Source organism: Sardina pilchardus, chromosome 6, assembly GCF_963854185.1.
Source record: "Sardina pilchardus chromosome 6, fSarPil1.1, whole genome shotgun sequence".
NCBI classification, from domain to species: Eukaryota; Metazoa; Chordata; class Actinopteri; order Clupeiformes; family Clupeidae; genus Sardina; species Sardina pilchardus.
Window position 1 is genome coordinate 4,275,669 of NC_084999.1, and position 25,000 is coordinate 4,300,668.

The 25,000-nt window shown below is 45.6% G+C and overlaps 1 protein-coding gene across 1 annotated transcript in view; it reads right to left on the reverse strand.

Annotated features, from left to right (window-relative positions):
• dnah5 (dynein, axonemal, heavy chain 5) overlaps positions 1-25,000 on the reverse strand; it is a 153,415-nt gene that overhangs the window by 105,105 nt on the left and 23,310 nt on the right. Inside the window, exons 19-35 of the mRNA XM_062537914.1 lie at positions 24,319-24,576; positions 23,797-23,990; positions 23,508-23,601; positions 21,425-21,567; positions 17,785-17,986; positions 16,013-16,248; positions 15,386-15,604; positions 14,551-14,613; positions 14,108-14,346; positions 13,221-13,461; positions 12,206-12,405; positions 11,012-11,165; positions 10,240-10,403; positions 9,179-9,335; positions 8,463-8,675; positions 7,815-8,039; positions 2,155-2,327 (exon numbers count right to left, since the gene is read on the reverse strand). Of these exons, the coding sequence (XP_062393898.1) occupies positions 2,155-2,327; positions 7,815-8,039; positions 8,463-8,675; positions 9,179-9,335; positions 10,240-10,403; positions 11,012-11,165; positions 12,206-12,405; positions 13,221-13,461; positions 14,108-14,346; positions 14,551-14,613; positions 15,386-15,604; positions 16,013-16,248; positions 17,785-17,986; positions 21,425-21,567; positions 23,508-23,601; positions 23,797-23,990; positions 24,319-24,576 (3,175 nt within the window). The remainder of the gene's footprint in view (positions 1-2,154; positions 2,328-7,814; positions 8,040-8,462; positions 8,676-9,178; positions 9,336-10,239; positions 10,404-11,011; positions 11,166-12,205; positions 12,406-13,220; positions 13,462-14,107; positions 14,347-14,550; positions 14,614-15,385; positions 15,605-16,012; positions 16,249-17,784; positions 17,987-21,424; positions 21,568-23,507; positions 23,602-23,796; positions 23,991-24,318; positions 24,577-25,000) is intronic.

Genomic DNA, 25,000 nt, shown 5'->3' on the forward strand with positions numbered 1-25,000 from the left:
CTTTTTTTGTAACTATTGGCTATTTTTGCAAAACTCTACACACAAATAGCAAAACCTTTCACCAAATTATCAAAACATTGTAGTTCTCTTGCAAAAGCGAACACAGCTTGATTAACTCTACACACCTTTGTAAAAATGGTGTTTCTGTATCAATCAGTAAACACAAGCCATCATCTACTAAGCACACATTGTGTCAACTACACACTGATGGTATAAATACAAGACACATCTGGCTTTTGCTTTCTCTGTGCACAAGGTAGGCTACAGTATGTCAGTTTGAGGTCATACTTTTGTCATAGTTCTGTAAACATATAGGAATCCAAACTTCAAGTATTGGTGTTCACACTCATCAAAACAAATACAAAGTCAAAACACAAAATAATAATTTCACTGAGACAAAAAAATAAAATAAAAAATCTGTCTACATCATGACATCTCTCTGGGTACGGCCACAAAATTTCATCTACTGTACATCCTCCTGTTCAAGGCACCGGGCTCCTTGTCCTTGTCGTCCTCTCCCTCTCACTCCTTCACCTCCACGTCCTCTTCCTAGGCCTCCTCTAATTCTCACTCTTCCTGCTCCCTCCATTGTACTCCACACAGATATCTTACCTGTGCCTTATTTACACTGCTTAGGCTGATTGCAAAGTGAACTAATAATCTAAAACAGTTTTCACATGTGAAAATGTGCCAGACAGCAGGCAAAATAGTGTTGATGATAGCCATACATGTGTATGATTTTGCTAGGAGTGTGTTGGAAATTTGGTAATTGAGTGTTGTGTAGTGAATTGTGCCTACAGTTTTGCAAAGTGTGTGTTACAAAATTGCAAACTGAGTTCAAAGCAGTGTTTGTGCTTTTAGCTTTGCAAACTCAGTGAGTGGTTTTGCTATATGTGTTACAGTTTTTCTCGATTGTTAACACACATTTTCTGAAAACATGGCTCATATTCTCAGAACTCTACACACAAATCCAAAACAACACACACAATGGCCAAAACTCCACACTTCTCCTGCAAAATGACACTTTACCTTCAAAACAATGTAATTTCTCCTCAAAATGCTCTTTTGTTCTCAAGAGACACACACAAACCATCATATATCAAGACATTCATAAGGACCAGTTGAACACTGGTGTGCTCAGTGTAAAACACTGCAATGAATTGAAAACACTTCTTCTCCATTCATCATAATGACTTGGGCCATTTTTTGTTCAGTGTCACCTTACAAACAGTACTACAAACAGTAGATAAGCTGATACAGTAAGTTGATATGCTTACCCTATCAAGATTTTAAAATATCTCATTGTTTTCTATTATTTTTCTTTGTATTTGCCGCAATGTTATGGCGTTTTCTTCTAGGACAATGCTCATGATTTCAGTTTCCTGTTCAGGAGACAGAAGCCCTTTTTACAGTAATCCTTCAGCTGCCAAACAAATAGTAAAATACTGTAAACTGTGTAGGAATACAAAGTAGGAATACTTTCCCCAAATACTTGAAACATACTTTATTTTTATAGTCCTACAGAACATCCCACAGGCCCACAGGCAATATTGTACTACTTTGCTCATTGAGCTACGGTACTGTACTGTATTGATACGCAGCACTGCAATGTTCTAGTGGCTCGGATCTCATCGGAGATTACGGTCCTTGGCCTCCCCGTCCTCCTCCTCTTACTCTCACTCCTCTGGCTCTGCCTCTGCCCGTACTACTACTGTATACTGAAGCTGTAATTGATAATTGTGCGTAAAACTGTGTGACAGGTGTTTGCCCATGTGATGAGTCAGTGTGCATGGTAGGGCAGTTAGCTTTAGAATTTGAATGGCAGTGTGTTCCTTGAGAGAACAAGACATTTTCTTCATGAAAGAAATGCAGAGAATTGTGTGTAGTGTTTTGAAAACAGTGTGTTTTAGAATGGCAATTTGAGTGTAAAGCAGAAATTGTGCTTATAGTTCAGCAGAATCGGTTCAGGAGGTTGGTGCATGAGCTACATATTATGGGAATTGTGTCTCAAGTACCAGAAATTGTGTGTAAACAATTGAGAAAAACTGTAATAGTTTTAGAAATTGTGCTACAAGAATCACGATTAGTGCTTTAGCATTCAGAAAAAACTGTAATTTGTACATGACCATAGGACTGTGTCTGCTGTGTGCACACCTGTCTGTGAGCGGTGTGATGACCAGCCGGTCCGTGCAGCCGAGGAACTCGTTCTGATAGATGAAGGCCACGTCAGTGATGTTGATGAGCATCTTGTCACCGTCCTCGCTGAAGTAGAAGCGGCACTGTTTCAGCCACTCAAAGTCCGTCGCACTCTTGATGTGCAGCCGACACTGTGGGAGGGAGATCACCAGAGTTGGATGAGTTTGTGTGTGTGTGTGTGTGTGTGCGTGTGTGTGTGTGTGCACTCTTGATTTGAAGCCGACACTGCGGGAGAGAGACCACCACACAGAGGCACGATTGGATGAGCGTGTGTGTGTGTGTGTGTGTGTGTGTGTGTGTGTGTGTGTGTGTGTGTGTGTGGTGCTCTTGATGTTCAGACGACCCTGAGAGAGCTCACCAGGCAGAGACATGGTTGGAGTAGCCTGCACTCACTCTAACACCCAGCCGCAGATCAGCAGTCCTGCTGTGTTTTGACTGGGGGGCTACACTGTCTGGTTCTGGCCAGAACAGACACCAGCCAGCACAGACACAACACACCCAGTCTGGCCCAGGGGAAGGGCAGTGCAATGACCTACAGTACCACCACTACTGGCTGCCTCTCCATCCAACTTTTTGATGCACATTTTGACCATACAGATAAGAAATCTTGAATGGAAGACTTGAAATTCTAGAATGTGAATCCAGATTAAGTTTCACTTTGCATCAGGTATAATGCGATAGAATAGATCATGTGATGGTTACCCTGGCAACTTAGGTTTTGATCCCACAGCTATTCACAGCTCCCCCCTTGATTAGGAAAAAGTACATTTCTAATTTGTATTTGCACAGTCAAGTTTATCTGAATACACACAGATGTTCCTGAATGAGCTCAAAAATATGTAAACAAGCTGAATGGAAACCCTGCTACTGGAACACTGAGATTTAATCATAAACATATATACTGCATAATATCGAGGGAAAAGGAAACAAAAAAAACTCTAGTCTTAAAGAAGGGGTGACTTAAAGCACCACTCAAGTCAATTTAATAATCTCAAGAGGTCCAGACACTGAAACGTTAAAAAAAAAAAAAAAGTTTCTACGCACACAGCATGAGTCAGAGCTACATGTACGGCAATTGCTACTAATTTGTGTCAGGCGCCCTTGGGTCCTCTGTTTGCACTCCTCATTGAGATGCTGGATGCTGAAGTAAACCAGAGGGAAAGTCCATTACTGCATCGATTCATGTTCCAGCAATAGCACTCATTTGTTTCGCAGTCATTTGCTAAATGGATGTTTGCAAAAACGTCAGCACAGGACATTATATTTGTGAAGCAAGTCCCCCAGCACAAACACAGAGGACGGGCTAATAGGAGAGGCCGGCCACGGTGCAAATGGCACTTCTGGACACTGTGGTGTACTACTGACAGCCCACACAATACTGAGCAGAAAAGCCTGTTTCTATAACGGGTAGTTCCGGTCATTGAGTATAATTCGCTGATGTTCATGAGCCAATTCATGAGTCATGTTCGATGCCATTGCACATTGCAGCAGCAGCACAACCCCTCGCGTGGCCCGCATGTCCTTCTATATTAGGGTGCCACCAGAAACTGATACAAAAGTAGCATGCCATTCTAATAGAGAGAACACGTTTCTTGGCAGAAGAATAATTATCTATGAATAAATAGTTCAACATAAAACATAGCAGAGGAATTCACTAAAATTACTACTACTATTAAAGTATTGCACTGACGACATAGAAAAGCTAAGAGCAGATCTTTAACAGCTAAAAAACTAATAAACTTCAAACTCTCAAACCCTGATTTGCAGATCAGAGTCAATTTCCAAAAGCATGTCTTATCAGGACAAATCCACTGAATATTATGGTTAGTGGATGGCAAACTCTTTCAGCTAATCCAACCCCATCAGAAACGGTTCCTATACACCATGTGGTAGCTTTAGTTCATTCACAAGCTCAGTCTTCATCACCTGACTTTACCTAAATTAGAGCCCTGTCTTCCTTCCCTTCACCAAAGTCAATCCAGATGGACATCCTGGCTACAGAAAGTCCAATGTGCAATGTGTTCCCTGGATGCGTTTATTTATTACAGTGCATGAAAATGCACTGTACTGTTATTCCAAAACTTCTTATTACAGTGCATGAAAATGCACTGTACTGTTATTCCAAAACTTCTTATTACAGTGCATGAAAATGCACTGTACTGTTATTCCAAAACTTCTTATTACAGTGCATGAAAATGCACTGTACTGTTATTCCAAAACTTCTTATTATTAAACTTCTTCTTCTAACGCCTTTAATGCAGTCTCAACCGTTTAACGTAGAAACTTCATTCAAACTTTGTTACCTAGGTCTAACTTAGGACATGGGTGCTTTGTATTTTTCAACTTTGTAACTTTTATACTTTTTAAACTATTAGTTAAAAACTATTACAATTTCCCCCATAGACTTAACATTGCTCATTATGACATCACGGCAGCAATTAGAATCTTACGCCAGGTGTCCGGCCACCTGGGCACCAACTGTCAGTTTCTCTGACTTTAAGCATACAGTCTCTCAGAAGACTACACATATCCTGTTAAACTGTTTCCTCTGTCCACAACTGTTTCAAAATAAAAGTCCTCAATGCAATAATACACTATTAAATCATTTAACCATTGAAACTACTCAACTATTGAACTGTTCAACCATTCCAACTGTCAGTTATCATCCACTATGCCTCCAGTCAACTACATGAAACCTCCATGTACCTAGCAACCAACATAGCAACCATTAAAATTAAGTGTTTATGACCATTTCCATAGCAACCAACATGATTATACTGCAGTAACTTCTTGTTTATTGATAGTGGCCACCATGGATACCCTAGCAACAAATGTTTCAAAATAAAAGTCCTCACTAGCAAGTTAGCTAGCTAGCATGGTTAGCATAGTTAGCATTGTTAGCATAGGTAGCATTTTTAGCATAACTGCAAAAAATCATCAACTAAGTTAGCTAATCAACCTGGTTAGCATTATTAGCAAATTTAGCATTGTTAGCATAGTTAGCATTTTTAGCATTACTGCTAGAAATCATCGGTTAAGTTAGCTAATCAACCTGGTTAGCATTGTTAATAAAGTTAGCATTGCTAGCATAATTAGCATTTTTAGCGTAACTGCTAGAAATCATTACCTAAGTTAGCTAATCAACATTTTAACATGAATAGAAATCATTAGTTAAGTTAAAGCTGGAATGTTTCATCTTTAAACTGTCTACCTTCACACTATCAACTCTGTAAACTATGCAACCACCATGTTTACCCTAGCTACACCTTAGTAACCATATCTACATTATCTATCTATTTTTGCATTTTCATGCACTGGTAATTCCTTGGAATTGCATTTCTAGTTATTATTCTTCTTCTTCTAACGCACTTAATGGAGCTTCAACCGTTTAACGTAGAAACTTCATTCAAACTGCGCTGCGTAGGTCTTACTTAGGCCATCCGGGCTTTGTATTTTTCAACTTTGTAACTTTTATACTTTTTTAACTATTAATTAATTAAAATGACAATTTCCCCATAGACTTAACATTGTGATTATGACATCATAATAGGGCAATTAGAATCTTCTGCCAGGTGGCCAGGCCAGCTGCAGCAGCTCTCTCTCTCTCTCAGGCTTTAAGCATACATTCTCTATGAAGACTACATATACCTGTTAAACTGTTTCCTCTGTCCACAACTGTTTCAAAATAAAAGTCCTCACTGCAATAATACACTATTAAATCATTTAACCATTGAAACTACTAATCTATTTAACTGTTCAACCATTCCCACTGTCAGTTATCATCAGCCATGCCTCCGGTCAACTACATGAAACCTCCATGTACCTAGCAACCAACATAGCAACCATTAAAATTAAGCGTTTATGACCGTTTCCATAGCAACCAACATCATTATACTGCAGTAACTTCTTGTTTCCTGATAGTGGCCACCATGGATACCCTAGCAACAAATGTTTCAAAATAAAAGTCCTCACTAGCAAGTTAGCTAGTTAGCATGGTTAGCATAGTTAGCATAGTTAGCATTTTTAGCATAACTGCTAGAAATGATTAGCTAAGTTAGCTAATCAACCTGGTTAGCATTTTTAGCATAGTTACCATTTTTTAGCTTAACTGCAAAAAATCATCACCTAAGTTAGCTAATCAACCTGGTTAGCATTGTTAGCAAATGTAGCATTGTTAGCATAGTTAGCATTTTTAGCATTACTGCTAGAAATCATCGGTTAAGTTAGCTAATCAACCTGGTTAGCATTGTTAGTAAAAGTAGCATTGCTAGCATAATTAGCATTTTTAACGTAACTGCTAGAAATCATTAGCTAAGTTAGCTAATCAACATTTTAACATGAATATAAATCATTAGTTAAGTTAGAATTGGAATGTTTCATCTTTAAACTGTCTACCTTCACACTATCAACACTCTGTAAACTATGCAACCACCATGTTTACCCTAGCTACACCTTAGTAACCATATCTACATTATCTATCTATTTTTGCATTTTCATGCACTGGTAATTCCTTGGAATTGCATTTCTAGTTTCATTATGCTGCCAAGTGTGAAGACCAGCAGGTGCACCTCTGGGATCCACACAACCATCCCTCTCTCCCCGCACACTCACCAGCTCATCAAAGATGTCCCTCTATCTATCTATCTATCTATCTATCTATCTGTCTATCTATCTATCTATTCAACCATCCCTCTCTCCCCTCCCACTCACCAGCTCATCAAAGATGTCCCTCTATCTATCTATCTATCTATCTATCTATCTATCTGTCTATCTATCTATCTATCCAACCATCCCTCTCTCCCCGCACACTCACCAGCTCATCAAAGATGTCCCTCTATCTATCTATCTATCTATCTATCTATCTGTCTATCTATCTATCTATTCAACCATCCCTCTCTCCCCTCCCACTCACCAGCTCATCAAAGATGTCCCTCTATCTATCTATCTATCTATCTATCTATCTATCTGTCTATCTATCTATCTATTCAACCATCCCTCTCTCCCCGCACACTCACCAGGTCATCAAAGATGTCCCTCTATCTATCTATCTATCTATCTATCTATCTATCTGTCTATCTATCTATCTATCCAACCATCCCTCTCTCCCCGCACACTCACCAGCTCATCAAAGATGTCCCTCTATCTATCTATCTATCTATCTATCTATCTGTCTATCTATCTATCTATTCAACCATCCCTCTCTCCCCTCCCACTCACCAGCTCATCAAAGATGTCCCTCTATCTATCTATCTATCTATCTATCTATCTATCTGTCTATCTATCTATCTATTCAACCATCCCTCTCTCCCCGCACACTCACCAGGTCATCAAAGATGTCCCTCTATCTATCTATCTATCTATCTATCTGTCTATCTATCTATCTATCCAACCATCCCTCTCTCCCGCCCACTCACCAGGTCATCAAATATGTCCCTCTATCTATCTATCTATCTATCTATCCATCTATCTATATACAGTAACTATCTATCCATCTATCTATATACAGTATCTATCTATCTATCTATCCATCCATCCCTCTCTCCCACTACTCACCAGCTCATCAAAGATGTCCCTCTATCTATTTATCTATCTATCTATCTATCCATCCCTCCACTCACCAGCTCATCAAAGATGTCCCTCTGGTGCACGTGGATGGTGATGAGGGTCTCGTACTTGGTGCGCTCCACGGGCCCCAGGTCCCTGGTGGTCATGTCGATCAGGGTGTTGAGCAGCTCCAGGAAGGACTGGTTGGTCTTGGGCATGATCTTGCGGTCGTAGCGGGCGTTGGTCAGGGCCTCCTCTGCATCCCTGGTCCAGATCATCTGGATCCCCAGCAGACCAACCTAACATGGACACCACACAGCACTGACTGACCGACTATATGAGACTCCACTGCTCGCATTGATATTACAGTATTCTCCCGTGTATAAGCCACATTGTGTATAAGCCCCATGAGCAGTGTTTTATGCAAGTTAAAAGAAACAAAACCATAATACCACACAGTAGTCACTGACCCACTCCACTATATGAGACACCACCACCACTGCTCGCATTGATATGGCTCTTCTTAACGTCTCTCTCCTCGGTCCTCCGGCTCGTTCCCACTGATCTACAAAGTATGATATTCTATCCAGTGTTCTTTATAGATCAGTGGGAACGAGCCGGAGGACCAAAGGGTGGAGGACCGAGGAGAGACATTGAGAAGAGCCTGATGCCTCCTGGACAGAACGCTTACGGGGCATGACTGCAGCAGAAGAGTACCGTACCTGTGCTGGGTATGAGTCTAGGAAGTCGATGAGCTGGAAGCCGCTCTCCTGGATGGCTAGCGCCGCCTGGTGGATGACCAGGTGCAGCGAGCGCTGCGACTCCTTCAGCAGGGCGTTGAGCCACACCTCCACGTTCCCCTCGGCCGTCACCGCCCGGTCCAGCTCCACCGTCTCCCCCTCTCGGGACGAGATGGCCAGGATCCGGTCATACATCTGGGGATAGGCCAATCAGGAGAGGGCATGCATCAGTCAGAGAGGAGATAGACCAATCAGGAGAGACCGTTCATCAGAGAGGAAATAGACCAATCAGAGAGAGCATTAACCAGTCAGTTTTTGTATGTCCGTATACCATTGAAATGAATTTTAACTTAATTTCAAAACAAAAACCTTTAAAAACAAACTTAGTTTAGTTAGTTTAAGACGAGGCAACAACAAAACAACTGAAGTTATCCTTCCTTTACAGTAACATCCATGTTGATGATGGCTAAGGGAATTTTAGATTTAAGGATTTTTAAGATTTTAGGTGTTTGTTTCACCTGAAGAACAGTTGTGAAAAGGGACACACACACACACACACACACACACACACACACACACACACACACACACACACACACATGTGAGCCATTCAAATCAGACCCAGTCAGGAGAGAGGTGTGCTGGAGTGGAGGGCCGGTGAGGGGCGATGTGGTCAGGGGAGGCCGGACACTACGCACCTTGTCATGGAAGCGCACACACTTGATGTTGTCGAAGATGTTGAGCAGGTGGGCCTGGATGGTGTGGGAGTCGGACGCCTGGCCCAGGATCTCCAGCAGCGCGGGGTCCGACACGAAGAAGAAGCGAGGGAACAGCAGACGCTTCTTCTCCAGATAGCTGCAAATACACACATACGCACACACACACACATACACACACATACAGTATGCACACACACACACACACACACACACACACACACACACACACACACACACACACACATACAGTATGCACACACACACACACACACACACACACACACACACACACACACACACACACACACACACATACAGTATGCACACACACACACACACACACACACACAAACACACACACACACACACACACACACACACACACACACACACACACATACACACACATACAGTATGCACACACACACACACACACACACACAAACACACACACACACACACACACACACACACACACACACACACACACACACACACACACACACACAATACGCTCAAGGGGGTGTATAAAGATGAATTGGCAAATCTCATACTGTATGTTCATTCTTTTCAGATGAACTTTAAGATGAGCTTCTGCACAGATACTCAGTGAGTACGCAACTGACTCGTTGAGAGGAAGCGTTTGTACAGTACAGGTGATGAACTGTGTGTATTGTGAGAGTGTGTACAGTGTATGTTCAGGTGATGAACTGTGTGTGTTGAGAGAGTTTATGTGTGAGGAATCTCTATTGTGAGACTATAGGACTGACCCCATGAGAAACTGTATGATGTGATTTTAGTGATGAGGCGTTGTGTGTACAGTATGTGTGTTGTGAAGGTGACTGACCTGTGGGGGATCAGTGTGTTTGTGTGACTAGTGAGGAGCTGTGTGTGTGTGTGTGGCGTGTGTGTGTGTGTGAGTGTGAGCATGTACACACACGTGTGTGTGTGTGTGGCGTGTGTGTGTGTGTGAGTGTGAGCATGTACACACATGTATGTATGTATGTGTGTGTGTGTGTGTGTGTGTGTGTGAGACTGACCCGGTGAGGGACTTCTGGCAGATCTCCAGCTGCTCCAGCAGGTGGGGCAGCAGCTGACCCATGGTCTCGTCCCCCACGCAGGACTGCACCACGTTGGGCATCTCGTGCGCGCGCGTCATGATCTTCACCCACGACTTGTCGATGTTGGAGAAGCGCTTGGCCTCCTGCACACAACAGCCAGCACATTCCCATTAGCTAGCCCTGCCAACGAGGCTGTGCTTTATGTTGGGGTTTATCTGTTGTTTTTTTTGTCTGTTTGTCTGTCTGCATTAAGAATTGCATTAACTATTGGACTCCTTTTCACAAGACTTTATTGAAAGGTGAAAAGGACAAACTAGTTTATTTCAGAGCGACTGACTCATGGGGCGATTTCACTAAGTTTATATATAGCATACTATATATATATATATATATATATATATATACTGTATATGGCATACACTGCATTCCAGTAGTGCTTTATGGTCACTTAGCAACACACATACAGCATACTGCAGAGACGAAAAGTCCTTCCTCGTCACAGTGTCAGCCTTGGTGGGGGACTGCGCTCCATGAGTGCCCTTCAAGTTATCTCCTTGCTCCGTATTTATCTCCCAAGCTAGCATCACAGTGTGTACTACAGTATATGGGCTATTGAAAGTAGATTACATCTTCCACAGCAATGTAATGTTTTTTAAATTTATTTATCTATTTATCTATTTTCTTTAACTCCATCTTAGCTGGACTTCCCAGCACGATCAATACTACAGCACATTTATCTATTAGGACTTACTTTTGGCAGCTGCTTAGCAATGTCGCCGCCCACAAACACAGCCTCCAAATAGATCCACAGGTTCTGCACAGTCATCCAGTTCTCTATGATGTCCGTGGTGTTGGAGAGGTTCTGCACCCACTTCTGGATCTGGCCTTTGAAGGGGGTGTTGTACCTGTGTGTGAGTGTGTGTGTGTGTGTGTGTGTGTGTGTGTGTGTGTGTGTGTGTGTGTGTGTGTGTGTGTGTGTGTGTGTGTGTGTGTGTGTGTGTGTGTGTGTGTGTGTGCGTGCGTGTGTGTGCGTGTGTGTGTGTGTGTGTGTGTGTGTGTGTGTGTGTGTGTGTGTGTGAAAAACAACAGTGGGTGATATGCAGTGTTAACGCGGAAGGAGAACAGCATTGATAGGAGAACAAATGAAACACATCATCCATTTCCTGCTAGGAAGTGGAGGGGGAAAAGACTGTAATTGCAGTGCAGTCAAACTCTCCAGCATTCTGCTCATTTCTCATGCGGGACTGTTCATTTGCATTCTGGCAATCTATCATTGGCCAAATACAATGCCACAGCTTGAGGCAACCATAGAGACTGCTCTTTGGCAGTTGTTACTTTGACAGTTTCACAGTTTGTATTATTGTTAGAGTTAGAGTGTGTGTGTGTGTGTGTGTGTGTGTGTGAGTGAGTGTTCTGGTGTTGGTGAGTGTACAGTAAGTGTGTGTGTTCTGGTGTGTTTTGGTGTGTGTTCTGGCGTGCACCATGAGGCTGTCCTCCATGTTGGTGATGATCTCCGAGGTGCTGCGTGTGTGTGTGTGTGTGTGTGTGTGTGTTGAGACGTACCTGTTGCTCATGAGTGACCCGAGCACCATGAGGCTGTCCTCCATGTTGGTGATGATCTCCGAGGTGCTGTGTGTGTGTGTGTGCGTGTGTGTGTATGTGTGTGTGTGTTGAGACGTACCTGTTGCTCATGAGTGACCCGAGCACCATGAGGCTGTCCTCCATGTTGGTGATGATCTCCGAGGTGCTGCGCGCGCGCGCGTGTGTGTGTGTGTGTGTGTGTGTGTGTGTGTGTGTGTGTGTGTGTGTGTGTGTGTGTGGAGACGTACCTGTTGCTCATGAGGGACCCGAGCACCATGAGGCTGTCCTCCATGTTGGTGATGATCTCCGAGGTGCTGCGCGCGCGTGTGTGTGTGTGTGTGTGTGTGTGTGTGTGGAGACGTACCTGTTGCTCATGAGGGACCCGAGCACCATGAGGCTGTCCTCCATGTTGGTGATGATCTCGGAGGTGCTGTCCCCCCGCAGCAGCAGCTCCCCGCGGGTCTTGAAGTTGGCGAAGGTGAACGTCTTGTTGTCCCACTCGGCGATCACCTGCTTCAGCTTCTGCTCGATATCGCGCTCCTTCACCGCACTGATGCAGATGTCCTGAGAGGAGGAGACCCACCGAGAGACGACAGCATCGAGGAACCACACACACACAACAAACACACACACAACAAACACAGACATAACAAACACAGACACGACAAACACAGACATAACAAACACACACACAACAAACATAGACACAACAAACACACACACAACAAGCACAGACATAACAAACACAGACATAACAAACACAGATACAACAAACACAAACACAACAAATGCAGACATAACAAACACAGAAATAGCCACAGCCACAGCACAACACAACACAAAACAAACACAACACAGACAGAAACACAGACAGAGAAAGAGACACAGACACAGACACAGACACAGACACAGACACAGACACAGACACAGACACAAACACAACACAACACAACACAGACACAGACACAAACATAAATACAGGACAACACAACACAAACACAACACAAGCACACCATAAATACAAACACAACAAAACAAACATCAGGAAGGTTACATCAGGCAAGGTATCTGACCAAAACAGTAGGAGTAGCCCCACCAAGCCCACAGGCGACATCCAGCACACTTCACATCCTCAAAGTGTTCATCAAGTTGTTCATCAAATATGTACAGTATGTTTAAATATTTAATCGTGGAGAAGATTTCCCATTTTACACTTAGCAGGCCCCAGGAAACCACAACGGCTCCAGATATTTTGTGGGTGAAGCTCTTAAGGAACACTCTGTGCCCATCCTGACATATCTGCTGAATATTTCAGCGTTGCCGTTTTAGCAGAGCTCTCAGACGGGGCCCTCTACTCTGTCTGTGGCGGCGTACCGTACCTCGATCTCCTCCTTATACTTGAGGAGCGGCGCCTCCATGATGTTGCGGAGCTTGAAGGTGTCGGCCTCGACCTCGAAGCCGTGGCCTGTCAGCTCGGTGATGCGGCGCCAGTGACGAGGCATCATGGCCTTGTTGGTCATCAGCTCCAGCAGGGGGCAGCACTCGCTGAACTCGTCGATGGTCTTCTTCAGGTCCAGAAAGGCCTGCCACTCCTTCAGCGCCCGGGGAAGCTTGCGGCAGCTGTGGAGGATCAAAATGGTTCAGTTGTTGTGCTTTTGTTTCATAGACCTCTGAAGTTCGCCTACAAAAAAGCCACCATCTTTGCCCAAATAAGGAGATCCGGTATCTTGAGATTTTTTCTATGGGAAAATAACATGGGGATTTTCAATAATCGCACCTGTTAAACTCTCGCGGGGATGATGATATTTGAAATGCAGACGTTTTTCACTACACAGTTTTGTCCACTGCCGTCTAGTGGATACCGTGATCTTCGGCAGGTGAAGACGGCACACTTTGATTTTTGCTACCCCAAAGCTAACTTATAATGCAACTTGCCATAGGCAGTTAGCTTCAATTAACTCCCGGATCTCCTTATATGGGCAAAGATGGCAGCTTTGGATCCTTTTTGAAGGCGAACTTCAGAGGTCTATTGAAATGGCAGTACTGTGTCTTTAAGGGGGCTCTAAGGGTCCTTTAGGGGGGCTTTGGAGTCTTAATTTCAGTGCATATTGTACATGTAATTGAACAAGTGTATGCATCTCTCTCTCTCTCTCTCTCACACACACACTTTCTCTCTCTCACTCTCTTGCACACACACACACACACACACACACACTATACTGTAAACACAACTGAAATAATTGCTCTTCCTCTGCCATTTATTCACCGAGACTGAAAGTCCAGCAGCTCATTGTTGATCCTCTCGATGTGGATGTCTGCCCACAGGATGTCATAGTAGCTGTTCACTGTGTCAATGACGTTGTTGTAGAGTCCGTAGAGCTTCTGGAGGAGGGTCAGCTGCTTCCTGATCTCCAACAGCTGAGGATGCTGGGTAACAGGAAGTCCAAAGAGCTCCTCCCCTCCAGTATAGGTGATGTACTTCCTGTAGAGGTTATCAAAGCGGTTCTGGGAGAAAAAGGAGCAAGAACAAAATGAAAACGTGAAAGACAAAAATCAAATGCCAGGCCAAGCATGATGTCTACATTTTTGTAAGCCTGGAATACATCAACATTTTAACCAGTGAGACAACGGCCATGTGGATTGGACTGTAAATTATATATTCCGATATCATATAATCCCATATACTGTATATATCAGATCCCACAGTACCTGGAACATGATGAGTCGATCACTTGCATCTTGAGGAGCTAGTCCAACCACCATGGGCCCATCCTGTGAACAGCAGTACAGGGGAGAAACCTCTTTGGTCACACAGAGCAGAGCCAGCTGCATTTACATTAAGGTCTATGATTATATGTGAAACAGCTTACTGCAACATAGTTGCAATTAGCTAAATCTGACAAACGTATTCTGTTTAGAATTTTGGATAAGATAGTTTGTGATTGGAGCCAAAGGTTCTGGCAGAGAACAGAGAAGATAGATGAGCAGGTTTCCAGCCTGAGCTGCCAGGCGAAATCCAAGGGCAGGTCAGGCAGGGCTCACCCAGCCTAAGGACTGTGGCTTTAAGGGAAAAACACACCACATGACTGTGGCTTTAAGGGAAAAACACACCACATGACTGTGGCTTTAAGGGAAAAACACACCACATGACTGTGGCTTTAAGGGAAAAACACACCACATGACTGTGGCTTTAAGGGAAAAACACACCACATGACTGTGGCTTTAAGGGAAAAACACACCACATGACTGTGGCTTTAAGGGAAAAACACACCACATGACTGTGGCTCTAAGGGAAAAACATGCAACACGAAGGACACGGGAGCTGTGGTGACCTTGTCGTAGTCCTGGTAGAAGTGTGCGCAGTCACACACACACACACACACACACACACACACACACACACACACACACACACACACACACGCAGGACACGGGAGCTGTGGTGACCTTGTCGTAGTCCTGGTAGAAGTGTGCGCAGTCACACACACACACACACACACACACACACACACACACACACGCAGGACACGGGAGCTGTGGTGACCTTGTCGTAGTCCTGGTAGAAGTGTGCGCAGTCCTGGACGAAGGTGCGCACGTTGCTGATGAGCTCGCCCCTGAAGTTGGGCTGCAGCGCCCCCAGCTGGTTCTGCACCTCTGTGCCGCGGGACATCAGCTTCTCCCAGCTGTAGCGCAGCGTGTCCACCTTCTCCACCTCCTCCTTGGCCACCAGCAGCCCGTACTTGTGCAGCATGGCGTACGACTCCTGCCGCAAAGGGGTCGAGAGGGCAGAGGTCAGGGGTCAAGGGTCAAGGAGAGGAGTACAGGTCGATAGAGGGGGAGGAGTTGGAAAAGAGATACAAGGATACAAGGAGTTTTATTTATCACATGCATATCATTACTAAAGTAAAGAATGCAGTGAAATTGGTCAGTTCCTTCACCTGTTGTACGTATGGAGGGGGGAGGGGGTTGTAGAGGGGCAGGATAAGTGCATGGGGGGGGGTAAGAGTAAGCTGCAGGTATGTTGTATGTTGTATGTTCATCAAATACAAAGCTAGACATTTCATCAAAGCTAGATTTGGTATTCACAGACGATGTGCTGTGTACTATGCAGTAGAGCGCATGGGCATCAATCAGGAGAAGGACAGAGAGGACAGTGCGTGGAGCGTCTTGCCTCGATGGGGCCCACTTGGAAATCGATGGAGATCTGATGTTCCCTCATCTCCTTCAGCGACGCCATGGCGATGCGGATGTCGTCCAGGTCCTTGATCTGCCGGTTGAGCTTCTTCCCGGCCTCCTCCACGAAGGAGAAGATCTGCTCCATCTCCGTGCGGTACTTGCGGTTGCAGTGGTGTCCGTAGTCCACCATCCAGCTCTTGGTCTCGGCCGTCAGCGCCATCTTCAGGTCAGCTGGGGACACACGGGTCAAGGTCAAGGTCAAGGTTAGATTTATTGCCATATAGTGTAAGATACACAATAGGAAATTCTTCACAGCCATTCACGTATGGGTATGGTTGAAAAAAAAAGACAGAAAGGCATAACAATAGTGACAATAGATGCTGAGGTAGTAATGTTGATAGTGCTGATGCTATGCAGTGGAAGAAGAGATCCAACAATAACTATGGGTGCAGTGACACCCCAAAGCCCCACCCCCCCACCCCCCCCCACCCTTCAGTTTCCCATTTCACACCTACTGGGGCCCAAGTGGGACATTTCATTTAGAAATCTTGCAGCGTGTGTGCTAATGAGGACACTGGTGATGAAAGGAGAGGAGAGCTGTTAGTCTTGTGATTAAAATCCCTCCTACCCCATCCTTTCATCACCAGACATCTGACAGACTGGGACAGGAGGTCTAAAACAGGCTCGGAGCAACAGCCAGCCCAGACGGAGCCACCAGAGAGAAAAAAAAAGCTTCTGGGTCTTCAGTTTGATGGAACAGAATACACAACATGATGTCCCAGCCAAAGATACAGTACAACACAAAAACAAATGATTAACCCTTCCGAAACAAGGCAGTCATGCTCCATTATTGAGCCTGTCCTGGTGTCAGTTAGTGTGCGTGTGTGTGTGTGTGCTTGTGTGTGTGTGTTTGGTGTGCTATGGTGTGATGATGATCTCCAGCTGCTCACCTACTGTATGTAGCGTATCTGTGTGATGGCTGAGAGAGATGGCCCAGTGTGTACCTGAGTAGAGGGTAAGTGTGTACCTGTGTAGGCGGTGAGAGCATACCTGTGTAAAGGACAATTGCCTACCTGTGTCGAGGGTGAGTGTGTACCTGTGAAGAAGCCGAATGCGTACCTAAAGGGTGAGGGTGTACCTGTGTAGAGGGTGAGGGCGTACCTCTGCATACCTGTGTAGAGGGTGAGAGCGCACAGGTGTAGAGGGCGAGAGTGTACAGGTGTAGAGGACGACTGCATACCTGTGTAGAGGGCGAGAGCGCACAGGTGTAGAGGGCGAGAGTGTACAGGTGTAGAGGACGACTGCATACCTATGTAGAGGGCGAGAGCGCACAGGTGTAGAGGGCGAGAGTGTACAGGTGTAGAGGACGACTGCATACCTGTGTAGAGGGTGAGAGCGCACAGGTGTAGAGGGCGAGAGTGTACAGGTGTAGAGGACGACTGCATACCTGTGTAGAGGGCGAGAGTGTACAGGTGTAGAGGGCGAGAGTGTACAGGTGTAGAGGACGACTGCATACCTGTGTAGAGGGCGAGAGTGTACAGGTGTAGAGGGCGAGAGTGTACAGGTGTAGAGGGTGAGTGTACCTGTGTAGAGGGCGAGAGCGTACAGGTGTAGAGGACGAGTGCATACCTGTGTAGAGGGCGAGAGTGTACAGGTGTAGAGGATGAGAGTGTACAGGTGTAGAGGACGACTGCATACCTGTGTAGAGGGTGAGAGCGCACAGGTGTAGAGGGTGAGAGTGTACAGGTGTAGAGGACGAGTGCATACCTGTGTAGAGGGCGAGAGCCCCGACGGTGATGAACTCCGGCTCAGCGTTGATCTCCTGCTCCAGGTCCCGGTAGTAGAGGATCTGCGACTCAAACTCGGACAGCAGCGGCGTCCCCTGGCTGAACTGGCGAATGGTCTCTCCCCGGTCCCTCCTCCAGATGTGGTGGTAGCGGCCGAAACGCTCCAGTGCGTTCAACACCTCCTGTGGGCACCACACGACCCCAGAGCCCCAAAACATGAGTGACCCGGACAGACATGGAAGGCATGGAGTTCCCTACCTATAGCACAAGGAATTGAACATCTCTCCTGGGTATATTTAAAATGTCAATTATACATTAACACATGCACAAGAAGATAGATAGATAGATAGACACAAATAGATAGATAGATAGATAGATAGATACGTCATTGATCCCCAAGGGGAAATTCAAGAGGGTGAGGGACGGGTGTACCTGAGAAGCCCAGCCTTTCTAAACGGAGAGAGAATAATGATTTGCACAAAGCTGAATCAAGTGGGCAGACAGAGAGCAGCAGTGTCCATTAGTCCCACAGGGATCGTGATGGACGAGCTAGGCGTGGCCTGCCAGACCACAGGGATGAGTGTGTGAATCCCCAAACTGTTGTGGCTTATCTGCGGCCGGAGCTGGCCAGGGAGATGGATGTCCCGTCAGATGACCAGATGGGTCTGACTGCCCTCTTCCGCCTTATGAATCAATGTTTCATGTGAAGTTGGTTTTAACTGTCAGCTTTGTTTGTTAGATGCTCAGCTCAGCAATATCAGCAATATAGCCTACTGACATTTTCTCCTTCAGTGCTCAAAATAACTTTTACAAAAGTGAGTCAGTCTTTCACAAAAAAATGCCTCCCTCGTACAGTATGTCTCCTAGAACTGGATAGGACCAGGGACTCAGCAGCGTTATGGCTGCAGATATATACTGCAAGAGTGGCTTGCCATGGAAAACCTAAGAGCGTTGTGTGTGTGTGTGTGTGTGTGTGTGTGTGTGTGTGGAACTACCAACATGGTAACTGATGTCCAGATCTGGCTTGATCTGGGTTATAAAATGTGCCAGGCCAACTTCACACAGCCTTTAATTTGGCCACATTTTGTGCAGTGTCTGTCCAGGTTCATACCTGACTGTGATAAACAGCACCAATATGGATGCACAAACCTGGCTACACATGGTTATGGTCATAGTTATGGCTATTTGGCAGACATTTTTGTCCAAAACAACATACAAACATATGCACATACATCCGGTTCAGATCCAGCCATGTGTCAGTGACCCCAAGAGATTGGGGGGCGCTGTGGCGCAACAGGCTGCAGCGCTCGTGCCATGTACGGGTCTGAGTGCCCACGGGGACCCAGGTTCGAGTCTGACGTGTGGTCATTTCCCGATCCCACCCCATCTCTCTCTCTCCCACTTGCTTCCTGTCTCTCTCTACTGTCCTATACGGAAAAAGGCCAAAATATATACTTTACAGTACCCAGAGACAGATTAGGCCTTCATCTTTTGGGTCATCTGCAGCAGACAGAATACCACACAGGCTCTGCAGTGAAGCATCGCGACGACCCCGTGGGGTCATGTTCTGACCCGGTCTGACTGCTGGGGAGGAGAATATACAGTATATAATGATGTCTCAGAGGGAGATGACGAGGAGGCCTTTAGTTTAGGAGGCGGTGCTGCTGCGCCACAGTCCAGCCAGAATCTGCTGAGTCAGACTCCCCGCGGACACAGTGTTTAATTCAGTGGCCGGACCGGTGCAGTCTGGTCTGGTCTGGCCAGAGAAAGTGCAGTGGTGGCACTCCTGAGGTGTCTCTGGAGGCCCAGGGCTCGTTACTGGAACAATAATGGCCCTGGACAAACCCATGGTCCTCTGCTGCACATGAGCATGGGGCGCTGGATGTGCTGCTTGCAGTGACTTTCCAAAAAGCAGAAGTCAAAAACTCAAGTCAAAAAGTAAAGAAAAAGTACAAAAAATAATAAAAAAAAATGTCAGGATACTTCATATTCATAATATTCTTAGAAACAAATAATGAGAAAGAAAAAAAAAACCCTCCAAACTAAGGCCATGGTTTAAAAACACTAGACAAGTAGTTGAAGGCCACTGTATTACAAAAGATTTCCACTTCCACCCTCTCCGGCATTACTGGTACACCGTCTGTAGAATTGAATCTGAATCTATTATTGTTCTTTTTTGGTAGATGACTGCAATCTCTCCTTTGTGAAATGACACGTCTGTGTAGCTTCAGCGACTAGCTTACAGTCCGGGCTTTATCGCAGACCTTTTACTGTGATTCACACCAACCCACCCACACACACACACACACACACACACACACACACACACACACAATACGCAATGTCTGAAATTCAATTTTCAAAATGTATGGTTGTCATATCAAAGTATGAGATATGGCAGGATTTCCCAGATGATGCGATGACACACACACACACACACACACACACACACACACACACACACACACACACACACACACACAAAGATAGACTCTAAATGTGTCCCTTTGAAACAGTCCATTTCTTTGAAGACATGATTTGATGCTGACTTTTCTTATAGAAAAAGCCACAAAAAAAAGTGTCATCTGCGACTGCCACAGCAACCTTTTTCTGAACACAGTTGTCTCTTCATATTCCAAACACGTCCTATCCAAAACATCTCAGAACTATGACAGACACTTTGCCGCAAAAGTGTCTTGAAAACCTGTTTTTGTTGTTGTTGTTTTTCATGAAAATACAAGAAAACAAATACTCGGAGTGGATATAGAATCAAATACAGTTCCCAGTTTATTGCACCCCAACATCACCGCTCTGCTCCTCTAAATGCCCCCATGGGTTTAAATAAGCCCTCATGCCCCCATGGGTTTAAATAAGCCCTCATGCCTCATGGGTTTAAATAAGCCCTCATGCCCCCATGGGTTTAAATAAGCCCTCATGCCCCCATGGGTTTAAATAAGCCCTCATGCCCCCATGGGTTTAAATAAGCCCTTATGCCCTCATGGGATTAAATAAGCCCTCATGCCCCCATGGGTTTAAATAAGCCCTCATGCCCCCATGGGATTAAATAAGCCCTCATGCCCCCATGGGTTTAAATAAGCCCTCATGCCCCCATGGGTTTAAATAAGCCCTCATGCCCCCATGGGTTTAAATAAGCCCTCATGCCCCCATGGGTTTAAATAAGCCCTCATGCCCCCATGGGTGTAAATGTAACTTCATACCTTCTTTGTCATCTCTGGAATTGGGATTTTTCTGGCTCCGCCCACTCTCCACACCCTGTGCACCAGCTATTGGCTGCTGAAGCTGACACGTAAGCTCCGCCCACTCTCCACACCCTGTGCACCTGCTATTGGCTGCTGTTGCTGACACGTAAGCTATTTTGTTTGTGTCTTGATTAAAAATGGTCCCACCCACAGGTGCTCAGGATTGGTCCTTTTCCCCTAAAGACACACTTAGTGACTGATGCCTAAATTGATATTGCTGAATTGATGATGACTATAATTGAATTGATTGATTGGCCTGTTATAGGTCAAACGTATAACCCAAAGACCTTCTTGGTGGAGTTGATGAAGGTGCTGTGTGTGTGTGTGTGTGTGTGTGTGTGTGTGGCCTAACCCACTGACCTTCTTGGTGGAGTTGATGGAGGTGCTGAGCACGGACACCAGCTTGACGATCTCCTTGTTCTCCGAGATGCTCTTGTGGTAGTTACGCGCCTGGATGGGCATTGCCTGGGCAACCGAGGCCGAGATGTCCGAGGTGCTGCCATCTGCTGGACACACAGGCACACAGTCAGAGGGCACAGAACAGCAGGGTCTGGCACGGGCGTGGCCCAGATCTGGCACGGTTTTGTTCTTTTCTGCTCATACTGAGTTCTCTATAGTTACACAGTATGACACGGCGCAGGCACACATGATGTAGCCCATCACCTGGGCAACCAAAACCAGGCATTGCCTGGGCAACCATCAATGAAGTGTGCAAAACACACCTTCGCATTTGATGTAGCCGTCCATGTCATGTGATTAACATCCACAGAGGCGGACATACCGATTCCAGGAAGTAAAAGTCCTGCCACATATTCTTTCTACCTCGTCACTTAACACCGGTGATATCACTCATTATCTGATCTACCTCGTCACTTAACACCGGTGATATCACTAATGATCTCATCTACCTGTGCACTTAACACCGGTGATATCACTCATTATCTGATCTACCTGGCTGCTAATTAGGATGAGCTGGTTTGCTAAATCGTTGGATCAAATACTTGCCGGGGCTTTGACTTTCCAAACCCGGGATGTCCGCCCGCCTGAACATCCACACAGTAATCGAGGTAGACCATTCAGATGTCCTCACGCTAATACACTAGACTATTCAGATGTCCTCACGCTAATGCGCTAGACTATTCAGATGTCCTCACGGGGAGCGTACCTATGTTCCCCAGGTCCTATGTTCCCCAGGTCCTATGTTCCCCACTTTGTATGGGACCGGGGAACATAGAACCCTTTTTTTGGTACATTTTAAAAAGGGTCCTATGTTCCCCACTTTTCCCAAAAAGGGTCCTATGTTCCCCAGTCGCAATACATACCGGGGAACATAGGACCCTTTTGGCATAGGGATGACCCCGTCCTTCTGGGATCCTGACGCTAATGTGCTAGACTATTGAGCTGTCCTCACGCTAATGCACTAGACTATTCAGACGTCCTCACGCTAATGCGCTAGACTACTCAGATCGAGGTAGACTATTCAGATGTCCTCATGCTAATACACTAGACTATTCAGATGTCCTCACACTAATACACTAGACTATTCAGATGTCTTCACGCTAATACGCTAGACTATTCAGATGTCCTCACGCTAACGCGCGAGACTATTCAGATGTCCTCACGCTCATGTAGTCTGATGTAGTCCACGTTATGTGATTATCATCCATACAGTAAAGACACTATTCAGATGTCCTCACACTAATACACTAGACTATTCAGATGTCTTCACGCTAATATGCTAGACTATTCAGATGTCTTCACGCTAATGCGCTAGACTATTAAGATAGTGGTCCTCACGCTAATGCAGCCTGCGCACTGTTCTGTTGTGCTCATACTCCAGACCATCTGTCCCTCAGAGCAGCTAAGTAGCCTACTCTAGCACCCCTCATATATAATATGGATGCTGATCACACAGCATGGACTACATCAACACTTAGGAATTATGAGGCGTGTGTGTGTGTGTGTCTCTCTCTCTGTGTGTGTGTGTGTGTGTGTGTGTGTGTGTGTGTGTGTGTGTGTGTGCGTGTGTGTGTGTGTGTGTGTGTTTTGCTGTATCCTGTCTGTAATTATGCATGTATAAAGTATAACTCTCATTGATAGTTTTGTTGTCATTGTTGAGTGGCTTCACTTTAGTGAAGTTTCAGAAACATCTGTGTGCAGCTAGGGCCCTCTGCTGGGCAAGGGCAAGAACTGCAACTGTCACCTACTGTATCGTTTACTGTCTATGATTGTCTCAGATAGAGTTTGCTAGAAAATAACAATGTCCCACAGCAAAGTACTACAGTCAAGACAGGTGCATTAGTAACAGTGCAGTTCTACTGATAGGAAACGACATTATTCATTCTTCCTATCCTATCCTCGTACACACATTTGTGACAAGCAGAGAGCCGGACCGTGCATGATGAGGTGAAAAGAGTGTGTGTGTGTGTGTGTGTGTGTGTACCGGCCATGCTGTGGTAGGTTGTGTCCGCATCGTCTGATTCGCTCTCGTGGCTCTCCTGCCTCAGAGCTGCCATGCGTCGCTCACTCATTTTCTTCTGTGCACACAAAACACACACACACACACACACACACACACACACACACACAAAGGCAGACAAACTGTTTATTTTTCCAGACACTCATGTTGCATGCTCTGGGGACATCAGGACCTAAATGATCTTATTATCGGTGCTATACAAATGAAATAAAACCGATTCTAATCACACACACACACACACACACACACACACCTTGGATATCCTCTCTTTGCTCCACTGTCCGACGCCCTTGCTGACGCTGACGATGCTGTCCACGGCGCGGTTGAGGGCCTGCTGGACGTCGTCCAGTGCGGGCACCATGCTGATGTTGGGGATGCTCAGAGTCACACTCGCACGGAAGATGGGCTGCTGAGCACTGCTGCGCTGCCTACCAGAGGACTCGTTGTCTGCTGCACACACACACATACACACACACACACACACACACACACACACACACACACACACACGCACGCAGGATGCATACAAACATGCACACACACATAGACACACATGTACACACACATACGCAAACTTAAATTTAGTGCCAAGCACATAAGTGGAGTGTCATATTGTGTTGTCCTGTATGGTCCAAAAATGACTCCACATAAAAAGATATGACCAAGTTATAAGTAAGTCAAGTCACATTAAGAAAGTGGGGATGGTGGAGCAGAGGACATGTTCTGATATTAACACGTGTGTGGAGAGCAAAACAGGAAGTGTGCTGTGTCTGACCCAGGAAGTGCATGAGCGAGGAGGCGTGGATGCGTTTGCGGAGCGTCTCCAGGGTGTTGCGTGTGAGCCGCAGCAGGGCGTCCAGGTTGCGGTGGTTGAGGTGGGACAGCAGCTCCTGCGCCTCCTCCTCCAGCACCTCCGCTAGCGCACGCTTACGCCGCCGCCGCTGCTGCTGCTGGGGCGAGGACGGACCCGCGCTGGGCACCGCCGTGGTGTTACGGGACACCAGCCGGCCCTCCGAACGCCCGTCCTCCTCTCCTGGAGCACACACACACACACACACACACACACACACACACACACACACACACACACACACACACACACACACACACACACACACACACACACACACACACACACACACACACACACACACACACATAAGATAAGATAAGATACTTTACACAGAAATTTGTCTTGCATTACAGCTTATCAACATGCATTCAAGACATTACTGTACATTCAAGATCATAAAATCATTCACACACGTGTTTCCCATAACTGTTCCCATATACACTCTGAAATCTGCAATTTAGGACTTGTGCTACTGTAGGCAGAAACTGTGCAATTTGGAAGTGGAAGTTTGAACCATCCCACTTCCGCATGGACGCACTTCGCATGAACGCACTTTTAGAATGTGGGAGTAACGCAACGAGCCAGCCATGTCCAAGTGTCTGGT